Source organism: Bactrocera neohumeralis, chromosome 4, assembly GCF_024586455.1.
Source record: "Bactrocera neohumeralis isolate Rockhampton chromosome 4, APGP_CSIRO_Bneo_wtdbg2-racon-allhic-juicebox.fasta_v2, whole genome shotgun sequence".
In the NCBI taxonomy this organism is placed as follows: domain Eukaryota; kingdom Metazoa; phylum Arthropoda; class Insecta; order Diptera; family Tephritidae; genus Bactrocera; species Bactrocera neohumeralis.
Window position 1 is genome coordinate 39,444,980 of NC_065921.1, and position 20,539 is coordinate 39,465,518.

General features: G+C 36.4%; 1 protein-coding gene across 5 annotated transcripts in view; it reads left to right on the plus strand.

The window, feature by feature from the left end:
• Positions 1-16,053, plus strand: part of LOC126757469 (MAGUK p55 subfamily member 7) — a 44,098-nt gene extending 28,045 nt beyond the window's left edge. Inside the window, exons 3-13 of one of the 5 annotated variants that reach the window (XR_007666740.1) lie at positions 151-332; positions 423-518; positions 605-736; positions 3,222-3,251; positions 6,462-6,629; positions 6,693-6,875; positions 6,938-7,076; positions 7,372-7,665; positions 7,733-8,076; positions 8,868-14,569; positions 14,632-16,053. Coding sequence is in view for 4 of the 5 variants with exons in the window: in XM_050471400.1 (XP_050327357.1) it covers positions 151-332; positions 423-518; positions 605-736; positions 3,222-3,251; positions 6,462-6,629; positions 6,693-6,875; positions 6,938-7,076; positions 7,372-7,665; positions 7,733-8,076; positions 8,868-9,044 (1,745 nt within the window). In the remaining variant the exon portion in view is untranslated. Of the gene's footprint in view, positions 1-150; positions 333-422; positions 519-604; positions 737-3,221; positions 3,252-6,461; positions 6,630-6,692; positions 6,876-6,937; positions 7,077-7,371; positions 7,666-7,732; positions 8,077-8,867 lie in introns of all 5 variants that reach the window. The other 4 variants (XM_050471400.1, XM_050471402.1, XM_050471401.1 and 1 more) reach the window with 4 other exon arrangements.
• The last annotated feature ends 4,486 nt before the right edge of the window (positions 16,054-20,539 follow it).

The following is a 20,539-nucleotide window of genomic DNA, read 5'->3' on the forward strand; positions in this document are numbered from 1 at the left end:
TAAGTATCACACTCCAAAAGGATTTTGCATGCACGTAAAGTTTCGTTAACTTTTTCCACCTTCTTTGCACTCTGCACAACCCCTACCCCTTTCTGGTTGTTTCGTGTCATAACATGTTTTTCTTCTCTTCCACGCAAAAACTGAATGCAGCACTATCGAAACTCATAACATCACTGAAGGAGGCGGAAAATCTCTCCAATGACCAGGAAATCGACTTCCTTAAAGCCTTGCTCGAATCAAAGGAGCTCAACGCGCTTGTCAATGTACACACAAAAGTGGCCAAAGTGGGTCGAGACGATCGACTGGCGCCAGTACTCTCCACTTCCGGACAGGTAATATTGTCGCCCAATAACAAGCGCACACACATACTTATGTATATAGATAAAGAAAAATTTCAAATTCACGAAATGCTTCTGCTGCAGATACTGTACGAAGTGCTGGAGCAGTTATCGCAACGCTGCCACCTGAACGAGGAATGCAAAGAGGCCTTTCATTTGTTGCAAGAACCGCATTTACAAGTGAGTTCTGCCAGCTTCATTTTGTTCAGCACTTCTTGCATGATATCACATATGTTTGTATGTGTGTATGTTTTTGTTGTTTCTAGAGCCTTTTATATGCACACGATGCCATTGCGCAGAAGGACTTCTATCCGCATCTGCCGGAAGTACCCATCGAAATGGATGAGGATGAGGAAACAATTAAAATCGTCCAACTGGTGAAGAGCAACGAACCGTTGGTAAGTGAGCCGCTCAACCTGCTATTATTGAAAAAATTTTATATAAAAAAAAACTGAAATTTGCTAAATCATTTCACCCGCATCGCTTCATCACAAGCCACCAAAGATTTCAAACAATAAACGAAATTAACATAGTTTCTTCAGCAATGCATTCGTTTACCAATATCATCGACAATTTTATCGACATTTCATGCAGGCAACGGCCTGTGGCATCAATGCTCCACTCCCACACAATACTCACCGACAAACACATAACCTCACTCAACTCTTTATATCTACACTCTCGCAGTTTAGGGTATCGCGCAGCTTCTCTCTGCTTTCTTTGTTCATCGCTTTTGTTATTGTTAGTGCTATTTGTATTTTTTAACACAATCTTTATTTATTTTCACTGCATAAATTACTCAGTTCATTTGGATCGATTCAACGCCATACACTAAAAGCTATTTTATTGGTCTACGAAAGAGTCGAGAAAGCGTACAAGTAATTTTTAAATTATTTCAAAACTGTTTTGATGATATGTTTTAAAAATAATTTGGGAGGATTGGGAGTTATCACTCATTTAACTCACTCTCTCATAGATTCTAATATCAGACCCTTTTCAATTTTGGGCGCGACTACCGCTGGGCTCTTAATTCCATCTTTTGGAATATTCAAAATTACACATAATTATTTTTTATTGAGATTCGGCTCAAACAGCATAAGACATTAAACTATTATAACGGGTGATCCAAGTAGATGTACTTTTCTCAATAGCCTTTTTTTGACAGATCAAGGGTGAGTTGTGCCAAGCTGTCACATTAGTTTTGTTCAGTATTCTTTGGCATTTTACCCTGGAAAGACTTAGGCTTGATTCATTCAACTTTATTACGAAAATTCACCTTTAGTAAAGAATGTATTTCGAGCGCTTCGCTCAACTTCTGGTCAATATAATGGCCCTACAGAGCGTACTATTCGCAACACCATCAGCCATTTTGAGACCCAGCATTCATTATTGGGCCGAATAGACCATGTCCAGCACGCAGTGAAGAAAATGTAACAGCCGTAGCTGAGAAAAGACACGAAAACCGTAGAAAATCGACCAATTAACATAGCATCGTTCTATGGGCTCTTGAAAAATTAAAAAAAAAACTCGACGTTTTCGAGCCAAATTTCACTCAGCGACTAGGCCCATTTCTGGCTCAATGGATATGTAAACAATAAAAATTTCCACATTTGGGGCGAATGGCAAGCTGAAGAGATTCAAGAGCTGCCATTTCATCCAAAAAAAAACGATTTGGTGTGGTTTGCTCTTCATATTTCTTCAAAAATGATACCGGTGAGAACGTAACCGTCAATGTCGACCTTTATCGCGCCGTAATAACCGACTATTTCATGCCTGAAATAGAAGCTCGTAATCTCAGCGCCATTTGGTTTCAACAAAACCGCGCCACATGCGACACATCGCACCAATCAGTGGATTTATTGAGAGAACACTTCGATTAGCAGATAATTTCACATTTCAGCTGGTCGATAGGTTATCTAAGATCGTGTAATATCACACCGTTAGACTTTTACCTGTGGGGATATGTAAAGTCTAAATTCTATGTAGACATTCCCGCTTCAGTTCAGGTTTTGGAGCAAAACATCACCTGTGTCTTTCGTTACCAGTCGAAATGCTCGAACGAGTCATCGAAAATTGGACTTCACGGATGGACCATCTGAGATGTAATTGCGGCCAACATTTAAAAGAGATAATCTTCAAATAATAAATGGCAAAGAATGTTCTTTCGAATGATAATAAACACTCCCCATTAAATTCGAAGTTTTTGTGTTTTTCCTTTAAAAAAGTAGGGAGCCTCGAAATAGATCGCCCTTTAAATTTACAGAATTTGTAAACTTTGTTCCGGAATAAGTATGTTCATATTTGGGGCCGAAAGTGGGTAAAGTCGATCCATGAACTATCGAAGTCCTCGCATACTCTTCGCAATTTAGCTGCAGAAGCTTTCAAGCTGAAACATTTAAAAATTACTTGTACTCTCAGTAATACAACATATCCTTAAATAAGAAGTATTTGAAGAATTAAAAAAAAAATATCTCTTCATTTCTTAGCTTAATTTTTATACACTAATCGCTGCACCGCTTTCGCCTCTCAAACACAAAATCAATTGTATGGTGTCTTCTACCATTATTTACAAAACAGAACAACAAAACTATTCCCTCAGTCATATACCCACATATGAGTATAATTAACAGTTACACTTGTAAAAAACCCGAACACTTCTCATCATCGCCTTTTCTTGTACAAATCTATGTGTATTCGCAAATATTTTTTCCAAAAAGTATGCTCACTCTCAGTATATTGCTAATGTTGAAACGTTCATCAAAAAGTTTAAATATATACTACTTTTGTGTATTGTAAAAAATGCAAAAACAAAAATATGTGATTTTTTATCGAAATTTGTACTTCGTGTATTTCACACACATTCTCTCTCACTCCAAACCACAGTCAGGAGCACAAAGTGCGGAACCGATTGTTGTAAGTAATTGTCTTTAAGAACAAGTAATGTGTACTTTATGTAATTTAAAACTCCTGCATACACATACTATATGTACATATATCGATGTCTGTTCCTGCTAACTTTTGCTGTATTTTAAACTATTATTATAAACTATTCGAAACACACATATCATACATACATATGAACATACATCCGAGTCGTAGGTGCACCGCCTTCAAAAACATGCATTCAAACAAAAACGGATATTCTAGTTTTGGAGTGCGAAAATGCCTAAATGTCACGTTGAGCCGAATTTAGCAAATAACTTTGTTTGATTTTTTTAGTAAGAAGATTAATATTATAAGCATGTTAAATTCTCGGCTGCGCCGAAACTATAATATGCCCAACAGGTGTATTGCTTATGGCATAAAAGGTTATGAAACCCCTTGTCTTGTCTTGATTTGAACTGATCAGTTAAATGTCAGCTTTGTACTACAGTGCACAGTGGATGAAGTAATTAATATTTTTTTGTTTTGATTTTATAGAAACATTTTATTTTTTAACACTAATCTACAATTTATGATGACAAATTCTTTGTTCGATATTTTTATCCATTGTAAAAATCGCACTACTGAGGTCTACCGACTTAAGCAGCTGCTGTAAAGATCGCGTCAGATCGCGCTCATATTTGGTAAAGTTATTAAGGACAGTCCTATCAACTCACCAGCGGGACTTTTCAATTAACCTGCTACATCCTTCAATAATCAAAATATTTTGGTGAAATGGAGGCATGCAGAACCACACATACATGCTAACGAAAACATCTCCAGTTTCGCTTAAAAATATTCACAGAGCAAAGTTTGCGATTACTCTAAACCTTCGCATCAAATTGACGTCTACGCCAGTTGCTTCGGAATCCCATGTGGGGTTATAGAATGAGTATTTCATTATCACATTCCACATTCGAAGAGTTGAATTAAACCGTGTCACATTGGTTATTTCGTTCGCTGTGCAGTGGTCAGATTTGAACAAGATGCTTGGAGATTGCAGCGATGTCTAGGTTATCTGTGCCGAATTTCGTGAGGATTAATTACATCAAATAAAAAAGTTTTCCTTACAAGGACTTGGGTTGGATCGGTCTGTTTGTAAGGCAAATATAAGCTATTGTGGTCCGATGTCGGCGATTCCAAATGAGCAGGTTCTTTGGGAGAAAGAAAGATGCGCGAAATTTCAGATAGGTTCCACAAAAACTGAGGGACTCCTTCGCGTACACACAGGCAGATATGACTAAATCGAATCAGCTCGACATACTGAACATTTATGTAATTATTTTATGAGGTCTGTGACTTTTCCTTTTGAATGTTACAACCATCGTGACAAACCTAATGTGGGCGGCGTCGAGATTCGTATCTATAATATATTCGGTTAATATATAAGAGAAATTTTTTATTTTTTTAAAAACATCCTTTCATCCACAATTCTCTCGACGCTATCGATATTAACTTGGAAAATACAACTATTCTTTAATTTCACGACCCCAAATTTAGCTTTTTTATACTTAACTGCATGAGTTTTCTATCTACACACTCTCAAACTTCTTTGAAACATTTCCAGTAATCTATAGCTTTTACCATGTCTTACATCTTCTAAAAACAAAACAGATAAAGTATATTCTTTGGTCGATTCCTCGATGCTACTTCATCACTGGGAGTCAGCTATTTCTCGATTAAATGAGATTTAAGGACATCGAAAAAAGGCGATTGGAAAAACAACTACCCTGCCTGTTGAAAAAAATCAATTATTATACTTTCTTTCAAAGGAGGTCTCATCAGTAATTTATTTTCAGTAACCCTTCTTTTGAGAACAGAAAAAAAGGATAATAGCATTGACAGACGGCAGCGTTAATCCAGATTAATTGCATTTTTCGGGATTAATTCAGGAGTTACCACAGCTAACTCCGTTGCTGAAACCAAAAATAACTCTCAAAATTTTAGGGAGTTTGTGAGATTTTCGTTGGCAACATTGTTAAAAATGGCCAATTTTCATCTATTGTGAATGAAATACAAGCAACCCTGACAGCTGTTTATCAAATTCTCAATATAATAATAAAACTTCTATGTTATGATGCAGTTTTAAAAATAATGTGTTGATATGCTTTTGTAATAAAAAATGGTTTGGTAAAAATTGGTCGGCTAACAACCGTAATGTTTACTCCTATCAATTTTCATTGAAAATATTATAAAAAGGACAATGAGCTGTTTATGAGAGTTTCAAACTCGCATAGCTGCCGTCTGTCACCTACAAATTTGGATCTGATTAAGTGCGCAGTTAATCCGGATTAACGCAGCCGTCTGTCAAGGCTATAAGAGTATCCAAAGAATATGATATGAAAATTCGGATACAACTTCAAGCACAATTTAACTAGCCATCTTTTCAATGATTTGATATGCTTTGATTCAATGTGAGCTCATCCGGCAACCCTTTTTGGGTAATACTTTTCTTGGCTTCTTTAAAATATCGGCAATATTAGATGACTAAATTTTACAATCAAACAAAATTACTTGTATTTTATGGATTTGTTCTATATTTTTGGCAGAAACTACCTCCTTGGCTTTCTCTAGTATGTACGGAATTTAGCAAAGCCTTTGAATTGTTAATCGCCGAACAAATTATCCGACAGCAGTGAAATTTATAAATTGAGTTGCAGGTTAGGTCTTAGTAGAAACCAGGAACTTCAATTTTAATGGTTCAGTCTCGAGAAGCGATAAAAACTTTACAAGTATCTGATGCATAACTGTTAAGAACCTAAAGTTTTCAAGGTTCCACTGCACTTCCGCCTTCAGACTGCATGTGCTGCATCTCATCTACATCTTGGCTCTGAACTCAAATCGTTAATTTTACATATTTAATTACAACAATTACTTTATCCACTTAAATTTATTACATTTATTATTATTGCCCCATAAACCAATAAGAACACCATTAGCAATTACACCCGAGGCCAGATGTACATATATACCCACCCACATCCACTACCCGAAAAAGAATTTATTTCAAAAACTCGAGTACATTTACATCTTTCGATGTCGTAATTTATGTGCGTTAAGTATTTTGAAAATTTACACTTACCTAATTTGTTTACACCACGGTGAATTGCTAGTTTTCGTGTTGCAAATATTTTCGAAAACATTTTCAAATCCTAAGCGCATACTCCAGACCAATTTACCTGGCATGCAATTAAATTTTAGGGCGCAACGATAAAAACGGACGAGGAGACGGGAAAGATAATTATAGCGCGCATTATGCACGGCGGCGCCGCCGATCGCTCCGGACTGATACATGTGGGCGATGAGGTGATCGAGGTGAACGGCATAAATGTGGAGGGGAAAACGCCCGGAGATGTGTTAAGTATTTTGGTGAGTTGCGAAGACCGACATATAACGGAACGAATTAGATTTCAAATTATTTCTTTTGTGCAGCAAAACTCTGAGGGCACGATCACCTTCAAATTGGTGCCATCGGATGGCAAGGGCGGCCAGCGTGAGTCCAAGGTGCGTGTACGTGCGCATTTCGACTACAATCCCGAAACAGATCCCTACATACCCTGCAAAGAGGCGGGACTGGCATTTCAACGAGGCGATATTTTGCATATTGTATCACAGGTAAGAACAAATATACGATGGTATTTGTACTGTATCAAAAACAAACTTTTCTCTCACTGCAGGACGACGCCTATTGGTGGCAGGCACGTAAGGAGTCGGAACGCACTGCCCGCGCTGGGCTGATACCCAGTCGTGCGCTGCAAGAGCGGCGCATTATACACGAACGTTCGCAAATGGAGACGAATGATGCCGATTCAAAGAGTGAGTTAGCTTTATGCATTGCACATACCTACAACAATTTATTTATTTAAATGTTCTAACAAAAAATCACCTTTTACTAAACTAAATAACTCGTGAATTCCAAAACTTTTTTTCAATAATATTCACTTTGCATGATCTTGTGTGTGTTTGTGTATGTGGTGCACAACTTACCGCCATTTTCATCATCAACGTCCGCATCATCATCATCCACAAACAATTTGACCACTAAATTCCTTTCGACCAAAAAATCGAAAAACTAAAATCTAACGCATCAACTTCAAATAACCGCCATCAGAGGGCTCTTGCGCTTCCATATGCACCACCCCGCCCGGTACACCCATATTGCATTCTAGCAGTAGCACTTCCTCATGCCGTCAGCCCAAAACTAAAAAGATTATGTACGATTTGACAGAGAACGATGACTTTGATCGTGAAATGATCGCCACCTATGAAGAGGTTGCCAAATTATATCCACGTCCGGGCGTCTACCGTCCAGTTGTGCTGATCGGCGCACCAGGCGTGGGTCGTAATGAGCTGAGGCGTCGCCTGGTAGCGCGCGACCCCGAAAAGTTTCGCAGTCCAGTGCCATGTAAGACATTACTAACTGAAATCGTTTGAGATTTACAAAATTATTTATGTCTTCTATATTTCAACAGACACCACACGTCCAATACGCACCGGCGAGGTCGCAGGACGCGAATACATATTTGTGGCACGTGACAAAATGGAGGCCGATATCGCTGCTGGCAAATTTATCGAACATGGTGAATATAAGGGTCATTTGTATGGCACTTCCGGCGAGAGTGTCAAATCCATTGTGAATGCCGGCTGTGTTTGCGTGCTCAGTCCACATTATCAAGCGATTAAAGCGCTGCGCACGGTACAAACGAAACCGTTTATAATCCATATAAAGCCACCAGAATTTGATGTTTTGAAAAAATCACGCACGGAGTCGCGAGCCAAGTCCACTTTCGACGAGAGTAATGCTCGTGGTTTTACGGTAAGTATAACGGTGAAAAGTGGGAGATTAAATATTACGTGAAAACAGAAAGGAGTTTTTCTTATAGTTTAATTGTAGTACAGTTATTTGCTGAGAAATTTATCTATTATACAAGTATTATACCTAAGTTAGTGTAGAGAACTCCTAGAAAGCTTACTTTGAAATAAATTCCTATCAAAATAATAAGGTGGATAGAACAGCACAGTAGCACCGCACCAGATCCGAGTTCTAAGAAACTGCCAAAATCTTTTTTCTCAATTATAATGCCCACAAGTCATTTCTGCGATGAAAAAGCTTTAATAAAATTTCATTAATTGAAACATTAACCAAAACTAACTCATTATTAAGTAAAAGTATTAATTACCTACAAATATGCCGCAAACATTTTTTTATTTGTCCTCACGGAAATCGAGACAAGCCGATTTTAACGCTAGTTTAACCACTCCTTCTCCCTTTCCAAGTCACTGGTCAATTATTTTTCATTCAATATTTTTTTTTGCCAATTTGTTGCAACCTGCTACGTTTCTTTTATTTTTTCGGGTTTTAAATTTTTTACAACAACAAAAATATATTATGTTAACTGTAGATGAGTTTCCGCCATTATTTTGGAATTTAAAACTAAATAGGTTGGCAACCACTGAATGCCGAACAAAGCTTTTGCTAAAGCTTAGCCAAGTTACAAACCTCTTCAAACAGTTAAGGTAGCAAACAGAATGTTAAGCTTTGAATGAGAACGAAACGAAAAGCATTTTTACACTTTTAACTAAAGCCGTGACTATTTTACCATTTAGGACGAAGAATTCAACGACATGCTTAAATCAGCCGAACGCATCGATTTCCTTTACGGTCACTTCTTCGACGAAGTCATCGTGAACGACGATCTGCTAACGGCTTTCGAACAGCTGATGAATGTAGTGCAACGTTTGGAGAATGAGCCGCTGTGGGCGCCCGCCGCCTGGGTGCAATAAAATGGCTAAACTGGCCGTGGAAACAGAAGGAACAACCAGAAAAAGACAAACACTGCTGATGAATATGCTAAAAACAAATGCCAATAACCAATAACACAAATATAATATACACATACATACATATATACAATAATACATGCATACATGCATACATACATACATACATACACATGCAATAAATACCTAATTTTAATTATTAAAGCAAAAAGTAAAAACTGTTTAATGAATTTGACATAAAAACACCAAAATATATGAAGAAAAAAAAAACATTTTTGAATAGTTTCCGAATATTTTGAATTTTTTAAGCATAAACAAAAATGTATGAAACAAAAGCGGAAGTAAAGATTTCCAGTTGGCGTGGGATGTTTCCAAAACCCCTTCAAAGAAATGTAAGTAGCTGATGAATGCAATAAAGAATGTAGGATATGCGTAACTCATACTTATATAAATATATGTATGTATATACATATATACATAAACTCCACACACAAAAAAATTGTATATTCCAAACTGAAATTACTAATGTACAATATTTAGAAAAAAAATCAACTTCTCCGTGTCTGTACACAATAAAAACATAATTTCAGTGTTGCCAACTGCATCAAAAATCATGTGTATGTAAAGTAATTAAATTAAAAAACAAAACATTGTGCAAAGATCCTACAAAAAAATACTACCGATTTTGAAGTTATCGCTGAATTTTCGTCAATGTAGTTAATGAAATTCTAAATATAAAAATGTAAGTAAAATAATTCTGTTTTGCAAAAAAAATAATAATATATATATATATATATATATATATATTATATTAAATAAATTGTATTACAAATGCATAAAAAACTATAAAATTTTAATCAGAAATATTTTCCTTAAATTTTGTTATAATTTTAGTTCGCTTTTTCTACTTTGAAACTCAACTAGCGCAAGTAAAAAACATTTCTAAGCAGCAAATGTCTTTAATGTCATAATATTTGCTGTCAAACGAATATTTGTTAGTTAAAATATTTTTCTTCACTGCTGAAATGCAAATACATATAGTAAATATATAATTTATATTAGCTATACTTTGAAACTGCCTAAACAATTAATACATTTTTAATATCTAAAAAGATTATATTTAGCACTCTCTCCAGGAATTTAAGTAATGCTATCGCTGTAATTTTGAAAAAATATATTAAAAGCAAAAATTATCAATTTCCAAGTTATGCTATTCATGTCGTATGTCTATGTCCTAAGCCGTTATGTTAACCCTTAAATGCTTGCCTGAATACAGACGACCTTTCCAGCATCCACAATTTTCGAAACCCTTTCCACATACTTATTATAATAATTGTTTATGTATGTATTTTTATCTGCTAATATTTGGAAAATTTGTTATTAAAAGAAATAATTATCTTAAATTTATTGTCATTTTAAATTTTAAAAATTTAAGATAAATTTTTCGAAAATCTTATAAAATATTAGTTCAGCTTAAAATATGTATGTATATAAACATCGCATTCGGGTTATAATAAATGGTTGTATCGCGTTGGGATGCAAAATCTTCGTTGTAAACTTTTATTATAAAAGGTGTTTTTAGACAAGTGGTTCAACGAAAAGGAGGAACGACTGGCGCGTTATTGTAAAATCGGATAGCGCGTAAGCGGTGTCTAAACCAATAAAAAAGTTTTCAAGAATAAATAAAATGCATCTACTTTACTGGTACAGCCAAGAATTCAGCTTTATTATAAAAACAAGGGTTTGCCATTATGTTTGAAAAATGATTTCGGATAAGCGACCGCCCTATTTTCGACCGCTTTTTATAGCAATCATGGTCGTATGTCAGCAATAATGCTCTACACGGTAATGAGGGCACAATAGACCTTAGGTCGCGGTGCAATGCTCATTTATTAATCTAGTCTCAGGTGTCAATCGACTCGGGCTTATCTGCGTAGATAATCGACTTCACATAACCCCACAAAAAGTAATCCAGTGGTATTTAGGAAGGGTGCCTTCTGACAACTCACAACTTTATCGTAAAGCTTAACATTTTTGTTGTTATACATACTCAGAACGTTTTGACATATGACCGCTATTTGCATCTCGACCAAAAAATATAATAGAATTAAACCGCGAACATTTTCGATCGATTTTTAACTTCCGACGGGGATTAACTCAGCAAAAGAGCACCGATGAACTTAATTCAGTATTTGGCGATGAGTTCCATCAAGGGCTAATGTTTATCGCTGGTATTGCGAATGGAAAAATACGATAGCTGTGCTTCGAAACATGTCTATAAAATTGTGAGAGATGAAGAAAATTTACGCGTATGCGCCCGAAAGTAAAGATCAGTCCACTGCTTGGGTGTTTCACGCTCAACCGAATCAAACAAAAGTTGTTTGTACACGAAGCACTTTTAAAGAAATGGTTGCCTGTTTTTTGGAACAACTGGATGAACTATATAGCAACAATACCACTAGAACAAAGCAAAACAGTAAATTCTGAATTATACACGACCATCAACTTGTCATTGTTTTTCAAGAAATTACGGAAACTAAATGCCGCAGACGGATCATTCTTCACCACGACAATACAAACTCTTTTTTTTTTATTTTGAAAGACAATAGAACATGGCTAATGTCTCTAATCCCGAAATATAAAAAGCAAACTACTTAATCGGACGATCTTGGAGGACACGCCATAAGCTCAGGACACGAGAGAAAGTGCTCACCTAAAGTTTCTTTCAATAAATTGATTGTTTCGTTCACATCAACATCCTCCAATTCAGTTTAACATCATGAGCTGTTCCATTTTTGAAGAAATATGGACCTATAAAGAATACCATACATAGACTATTTGCGGATGCGACGAGTTCCCAACAATAGCTTTTGGATTATATCCCTCAAAATGCAACCATTTTTTTTGTAACATACTTATTCAACCAAAAGTCAGCTCGATCGTTGAACAAAATTTTTTTGTGAAAATCGGGATGAGTGGCAACTCGTTTTCGCCCGATCAACCGAATGTACCCGTTTGATGGCGGATGAACTCGTTCGGTCCACAGCAGGAAAAGCCTTTTCGGCCCTCACTGCCTCTTAGGGTAATAAAATAAATGTGGTGCAAAACCGAGCCAAAATTGCTCTAATTATCGACTCGAATGGGCGACTATCTCGATCGTATTTCGAACACAGCGTGCGACGTGTCGTGCGAACCGGAGGAAGTCTTGTCATTATGAAATGGCAATACAAACTGAGTGTAAATCAAATAACAGCTGTAAAAAATACCAACTACGAAACAAGTATTGTCTCATTGAAAACCGCACGTCTAAAAACGCGTGACTTTCGCCTAAAGTCTATTCGAAATTGCAGTCGACACAAGCGAGTTTAATTCGGTTCTATTTTTTATGCGAAATCATAATTGATCTGAATTACAAAAGTAACAGCTGGATTAGGGAACAAAACATAGGGAACAAAAGATAGGGAAAAAAAGAACATCTCAAAGATTTTTCATATTATTCACAAAATATATGTTGAATCCAATCCTCGAAACAATCAATATCGAGAAAAGCCTTCAATGCGCATAGCGATTCACGTTTCATGTCTTCAATAGACTCAAAGCGGTTCCCTAGGAGCGGTCGTTTCAGTTCGCTGAAGCCACACGGAGCTAAATATGGCGAATACAGTGAATGCGGCACGATATTGGTTAAAAATTTATCGAAAACCTCTCGTAGAATCAATGTAATATGGGACAGTGCATAATCTTGGTGCAAAAACCAAGAGTTGGCAGGCCATATTTCGGCCTCTTTTTACGAATAGCCTCGCGCAAACTATGCATAATACTCACTTTTTCTTTGTCACCAGCAGAGGATAGCCGCGAGTCAGAAATGGCACTTGAGTTTGAAATTCCGAGTGTACCACGCCTCGTTAATCAAAGAAAACAGTCGAGATAATCTTGATTTTCGGCCTGCTTTGTCATGACATTCGGTCGACTGATCGCCTATTTCCGGGTCCTAAGCATAGATCCAAGACTCATCAATTGAGTGATTTTGACCCCAATCAGGCTTTCACTTTCATATTTACAACCTCAATCCTAAAATTCTAAATTGCATTTTATATATTTTATTTAAAACTTATTTAAGATTTTAAAGCAGTTGCTTGTCGCTTTTGTAGCAGATAGTTACATAAAATTTTCCAGTTTTTTTTAAGGTCGTCACATCCATTAAAAAAATTTACCAATTTACTGAGAACAAAAATAAAACAAGCGATAATAATGAAAGGAATAATGAAAATTAAAAATAGAGTTTCCAAAAATTTAAGATATGTTACCAAACACTATTCGAACAAATGCAATAATAAAAGTACTACTCTATAAGAATGTGACTATTTATTTCATATGTATAATTATATAAAAACAGCAGATTGTCCAAAGTGTAATAACAAATATATATATTTACAGTGTATATAAGCGTGAAATTATAAACAAATAATCCTTATTATTATCTATTGTAATTAAAATTGAAAATGCATATTATTATATTATAATATAATGAAATGTTATCAATATGAAAATGTTGAAATAAAAAATTTATTAAACAATAAAAACAAAACAACAAAATGTTAAAAAATTGCAGACAAAACATGACAACTGTATGTTCACCACTCAAACAAAAATAAACACATACATATGTACATACTTTAATGCATTATTGTGGCAATATGTTAAAGAACCATACTCTACATAAGTCGAATTTGGTTAATGAAAGCAATTTGAGTTATTTTCGTGTAAGTTTTCGAAACTTTCGTTCGAGAAACTATGGTCACAATTTGCGATAAAGAAAAGAGTTAAAGCAAAGGCAACTTTCCAGAAGTATTCAAAATGTCAAACTTTCGACATCAACTAAATTAACAATTTTCTTCAATTATATGCATACATACATATGTACGATGTTTTTTCAAAAATTATTTATTTATTCATGAATATCTATTTGGTCCCCTTCAAAGTAATCCCCATCCCTTCGAAGCACTTCAAAAAATCATTTTTTTTATCTTCTTCAGTTCCTGCTTCGATGCCGTCTTTATCTCGTCAAGAAAAGCGTAACGTCGTCCTTTCATGGGCCTCTTTAGTTTAGGGAACAAGAAAAAGTCACAGGGGGCCAGATCTGGGGAATACGGTGGCTGCGGCATCATTAGTGTGTTGTTTTTGGCCAAAAAGGCGCGCACAAGCAACGATGTGTGAGCAGGGGCGTTATCGTGGTGCAAAAGCCAATTTTTGTTCTTCCACAAATCCGGATTGCTTCGCGCAAATTACGCATAACTTGCAGGTAATATTCCTTATTGACCGTTCTTCCCTGTGGCAAGAACTCATGATGCACCACGCCCCTGCAATCGAAGAAAACTGTCAGCAAACTGTCGCGATACTTTTTGAACACACCTCGTATGTATATGTACATAGATGGCAAACTCCCGAATACATTTAACGTTAGCGGTTCTATGCTTATGCTACAAGCTCTACTTTTCACGAAGTATTCGCAAAAAATTAATAAATTTGTTTGTCATTACTGGAACTTTAAATAATTGTGAAATTCTTGCAAAGGATGATCCATTTCGAGGTTCCATACTTTTTTAAAGAAAAAACACAGTATCTTCAAATTCAATGGGAATGTTTGTTATCATCCAACATTCTTTGCCATTTATTTAAAGATTATCTCTTTCAACTGTTGGCGCGGCTCAGATGGTCCATCCGTTGAGTCCAATTTTCGATGACTCGTTCAAGCATTTCGACTGGAAACTGGCGAATGACGCGCGTGATGTTTTGCTTCAAACCCGAGGCGAGATTGTTCGTTTAGACTTTAGACCTTAAATATATCCAAGGAAACAGTCTAACGGTGTACTAACACACGATCTTGGTTTCCAATCGATCGGCCAAAACTTGAAATTATCTTCTCACCGAAATGTTCTCTCAAAAAATCCATTTATCGATGCGATGTGTGGGAAGTGGCGCCGTCTTGTTGAAACCAAATGTCGCCGAGATCACGAGCTTCAATTTTAGGTTACATTCTTACCGGCATCATTTTTGAAGAAACATGGACCGATGATTCTACCGGCCCACAAACCACACCAAACCGTTTTATTTTGTAGATGAAATGGCAACTCTTGAATTTCTGCAGGCCGCTCTTCGTCTCAAGCACCAATTTTGCTTTTTTACATACCCATTCAACCAGAAAATCACTGAAAAAAAGTTTTGCTGCAAAACGTCGGATCTTCTTAGCACTTTCCAAGACATCATAGAGCGAAGCGAAGTCGCTTGCGAAAGACTAGCGGCTTTAATTCTTGCAAAACCTATATTTTGTTCTTTCAATTTAAGGTTTTCGACGTTCCATACGTCAGTCCGAGTTGCTACGACCAGCGCCGAATCGACTCTCCAGGGGTCTTCGTGTACACTCTCAGCCATGGCTGCTATATTTTCTTCACTTCTTCTTATCCAATAATGAATGTTGGGTCTCAAGATGGGTGATGGTGTTGTGAATAGGAGCTCAATAGGCCTATTATATTGAACATAAGACACACATTCTTTACAGAACGTGAATTTGCGTTTGTAAAAGTTATTCAGGGCTAAGTCTTTCTATGACAAAAAGTCAAACAATACTGAATAAAAAAAACATGATAGATTGACAATATCTATACTTGGATCACCCGTTACAAATTCTACTTTTCAAACAGTAATGGTCAAAAATTAATAAACTTGTTTCTCATTGCTAAAACATTGAGTAATTGTGAAATATTTGCACTTTCCATCCATATACATAAGTCTAATTTTGCCTTCTACTTCATCGCCACAAATTTAAAAGCAGTCTCTACCCTCCATAACTTACATCAATGGCTATTATTCTTTAAACATACTTACTCGCTTTTTTTTCTAAATCAAACATTGTTGTATTATTTAAGTGTAACATAATATCTAAACTTCTATAGAGAACATACTTAAATAAAGAATGGAACATTTTTGTTAATAAAAAAGTTATGACAATGAATATCAATCTGTTTTATTTGGAATTATTTTTTATAAATATGTATGTTATATCCAATTTCTATTGGAAATACCGACTAATGTGAATGGTGTGTATAATAGTATTTAAGGTTAGAAATGTTATCAAAGCTTGTTCTAAACACCCAGCTAAGCACCATTAATAAATATAGGTATTAGCTCTTTCCAGACAAACATAATTTATCAGAATCACGCACAATCTTCAGGAGCGTTAAATTCATCGCATTTCGGTGGAAATTTATGGTGAAAATGTTATAACTGAGCAAACGTTCCAAAGGTGGTTTGCACGATCTAAAAGTGTTGATTTTGACTTGGAGCACAAGGAACGTCCGGGGCGACCAACCATTTTTGAAGAAGTATGTATTTGTGAAGTATGTACATAAAAAAGAGCTCGCGTAATCTTTGCTAGACACTCAAGCAGCCATTTCAAAACGTTTAAAAGTAACCGGGTAAATTTGAAAGTAAGGGAATAGAGTGAGTATTTTATAGACCATTGAAACTAACATAAACTTGAGTGAGTTAGTTGTCACCTCAAAACGATGCGTAGATCACGTGATTCACGCATTTTTACAAATTAAAAAGCTTTGATCGCGATTAAAAACAAAATTTCAAAGAACAGTCTGGCACTGATAAAACTCTATAAGTAAGTTACTTTGACAGTTTAAGAGAATGAATGAAACATCAGTATATCATTACGAAATGGACTTCAGTAGGCAGTCCCAAACGCTCGAGACACTCGGCTGACAAGGTTATAGTTGAGTTTTGAATTCACATTAAATTACACTGGTCTACATCAAAATTGCCTTCTACCTTGTGGCCTTGTGGTAAGGTGACCCTTACTAACCAAAGATGCTCAATAACACAACGTTTAGAAACTGCTTACTTCCATTATTTTGGAATTAAAATTAAAAACCAAGATAAATCGTGGGTACCACATTTTAGTTGCACAACTTGCTCCACAAATCTGATTAAGTGGCTAAACAAAAAGAAACGTTCATTGCCTTTTGGTGTACCAATGATGTAGAGGGAACCTACCAATTATGCGAATGACTTTTGCTTGACTCCACCCATCCAGCACGGTATATCACGAAAAAAGAAACGAAGCGTAGTATACCCTGACGTAGCCTCTGTATCGCGACCTGTACTACATGGAATCGATTTACCTGTTCCTCGACCTCCCGAAGAATACCAGCAAGATTCTGAAGAAGCGATTAATTCAATGGAAGTTGACTACAATGAGATTACAACCTCACAATCGCCACAGTTTGTGGGTGACAATATTTTTTGTGACGAACCTCATAGAATTTCGCAAGATGAACTCAGCGACCTTATACGAGATTTAAATTTGCCAAAAGATAAAGCGGAATTACTATGATCGAGACTTAAGCAATGAAATGGTTTTTTGGGCAATAAGAGAAATAAAAATTATGTTGAACTTGTTGCAACAGTTGGGTTGCAATATGTCCCTAAAAATTCATTTTCTTCACTCTCATCTTGATTTTTTCCCTTCTAACTGCGGTGATGTAAGTGACTAACATGGTGAACGATTCCACCAAGATATGTCGACAATGGAAAAGAGATACCAGGGCCGATGGGATGCGTCAATGTTAGCGGACTACTGCTGGAATTTGAAAAGAGATACCCCTAACAGTGATTACAAAAGACAAACGAAAAAGAAGAGAAAATCTTAATCAAATACGTTATTTTTTTTTCTAAATTGTAATATTTCTAATTTTATATAAGTAAAAAGCAGTGACAGTTTGAATATGTGCGTTATCGAACATAATCAGACAACCATTCAACCAACCAACCAACCATTTAAATGCCATCTGCTTCTTTCAATTTACAGTTTATAAATCAAGCGCTAATGAAGGTATCGGAATAGAACTTTGAACAAGGACTATCTTTAACCACGCTTTTTAAAAATTCTCCAAATCGTACCATCATGTTTAAAATTTTTCAAACCCCTGATACCGAAAACTGAGCTTTGATGGAAAATATCGGACAGACTTTGAGATATATTAATAAAATTCAGAGAATATAATTGTCTGACAACATTGTGTCCTTGTGCTAAAAATGCATAAAATCGAGCCAAAACAGCTCTCTTATACTTTAGTATTATCAAACTTCCGCTTGACGGTTACCGAAAATATTGGACAATCTGGGAGATCTTAGACCTTAGTCTTGTTTCCATTGCTCAACTACCATATAATGCCTTCGGTTCCTCTTATGGATTTTTTCTCATTAAAATAAGATGAGAATGTTTCTGTTAGCCTTGGATGTAAAAACAGAAAAAAACCTAAATTCGGTTGCACCAAATTTGTAATACCATTCACAAAAAAACAACAGTTTTCATACAAGAACTTCGTTTTTATCACTGAGATTGTGCGATAGGTGTATGCAAAGTTTGGATCACTCTGAACAATTTCTTCGGAGATTATAGCGATGCATAGCATAATGATATTTGCCGAAATTGTGAGAATTAATTAAATTCAATAAAAAAGTTTTCCAGCAGTTGATTGATCTGCTTGTATGGCAGCTATATGCTATATGCTCCCACCACGAATCTCACACCGAATTAGCGCTCCTTTATATGGCCACTGTGGTAAATGCCACAAGGACCTACTCATCTCAGTCCTTGTCCCGTCCATCGCACTTCTTGGACCACGATGATGTCAGCCTTTATTTTCGCGAGGACATCAACCAGCTGGGCAACGGCACCTTCCCAATTAAGGAACCGGACATTACCGGTGCATGCCCTTAAATCGTAAGGGGTCCGATACCGCCAATTCCAAAAAACGAGCAGCTTTTGGCAATATGCAAAATTTCAAATCGATATCTCAAGGAATGACTAGTCCCTTATTTCGCGTATATACAAACGGTCAGACATGCTGACCATTTATACATATATAGTATATGCTTTATATAGTTTATATTTTTATAAGGCCTTCAGTCTTTTGGATGTTATAAACTTCGCGATAAATTGAATGTACCTTATTCGGGGTATGATTATATCTACTTGTAATTACTTTTCCACAGTATTACTAATATAATTAGTATCGTAATTTGAGTTATTTAGAGAAATTGTAATACAAATATGTTGGACTTTACGAATCATATATATATAATATATAATTAAAATCCATTCACATTTTATCTAATAATGAATTTAGAATTTGAAAGCTTTCTTTATTATAGGATATACTGCTAAGGGCAAAAACTAGTAAGACTTTGTTCATAATATTAAAATTCTTAATTTATTTTTTATAATCCATGTCGTCCCCCTCAAACTTAACCCCAAAAAACTTACGAAGGATCAATGCAGTACAGGGTTTGTCCAGAAAGTAACAGGACTGAGTCGATTTGAAAAAATGTATTGAACCAATCGTTACAATTCTTTAAAAACTTTCAAAATAGGCTCCTTCTGCGTCGATGTAGCGCTGCCAGCGCGATTTCCAAGCATTAAAGGCGTCACGGAAGGCATTCTCCGGAATAGTCTTGAGAGCCGAAGTGCATGTTGCTTTGATCCCCTCTTCGTCTCAAAATACTTGCCCCTCATCGGCCTTTTCAGACAATGAAACCAAAAATGTTCGAAGTGGGCCACATCTGGGCTGTAGGGCGGATGCGGAAGCGTTGGCATGCCGGCCGTGGGTAGGTAGCTGTTCACAAGAAAGGCGTAATGAGTCGTGGTGTTTTCGTGGTACAACTTCTAATCGGCTGCGATGTCTTGTCGGACCCGATTGACCCTTCTTTTAAGTTTCTTGAGGACTTCCAAGTAAAACGTGGCGTTGACGCTTTGTCCAGAAGGAACAAATTCATGGTGGACGATGCCTTTGATGCCAGAAAAGACAATGAGCATCGTTTTCACTGTGGATTTGCTCATTCTTCTGGTCTTCATCAGCGTCCTCTCTCCCTCCAAAGAGACCTTTTGCCACCGAAAAACACCATTTCTTGCTAAAGCAACATCTGGGTAAGCCTGCTCGATCATATCAAACGTCTCTGTCGCCGATTTACCGAATTTTTCACAGAATTTAATCGCGTACCTCTGCTCAAACGAACACTCGGCTTGCGCACACGCACAGTACAATTTCAGTGGAAGAAAATCAGTCCTATTACTTTCTGTGCAAACTCTGTATGCGACAATACATTATAGTGGGGCAAAAACCGAGAGTTGTCGGCCCATAATTGCGGCGTCTTTTTAAGAATTCTTCGGCACACCTTTGTCCGGGTCGTAACCATAGAGCCAAGACTCAATACGTTTCGTGAAATCCTGTCGCGACAAACAATTATCGCCGAAAGTTTTGTCCAACATTCTGAACGTTGTCTGTCGCAAAAGAAACAGAACTTTTTAAATATAACTGTTTCTGGTGGCGCCACCTATTGGTGGGTATATGAAATAAAAAGTTTGATCTCTTGTTGACATTTCGTAAAAATTAAGACAATTGGATAACTACAATCGATGTTATCGATCA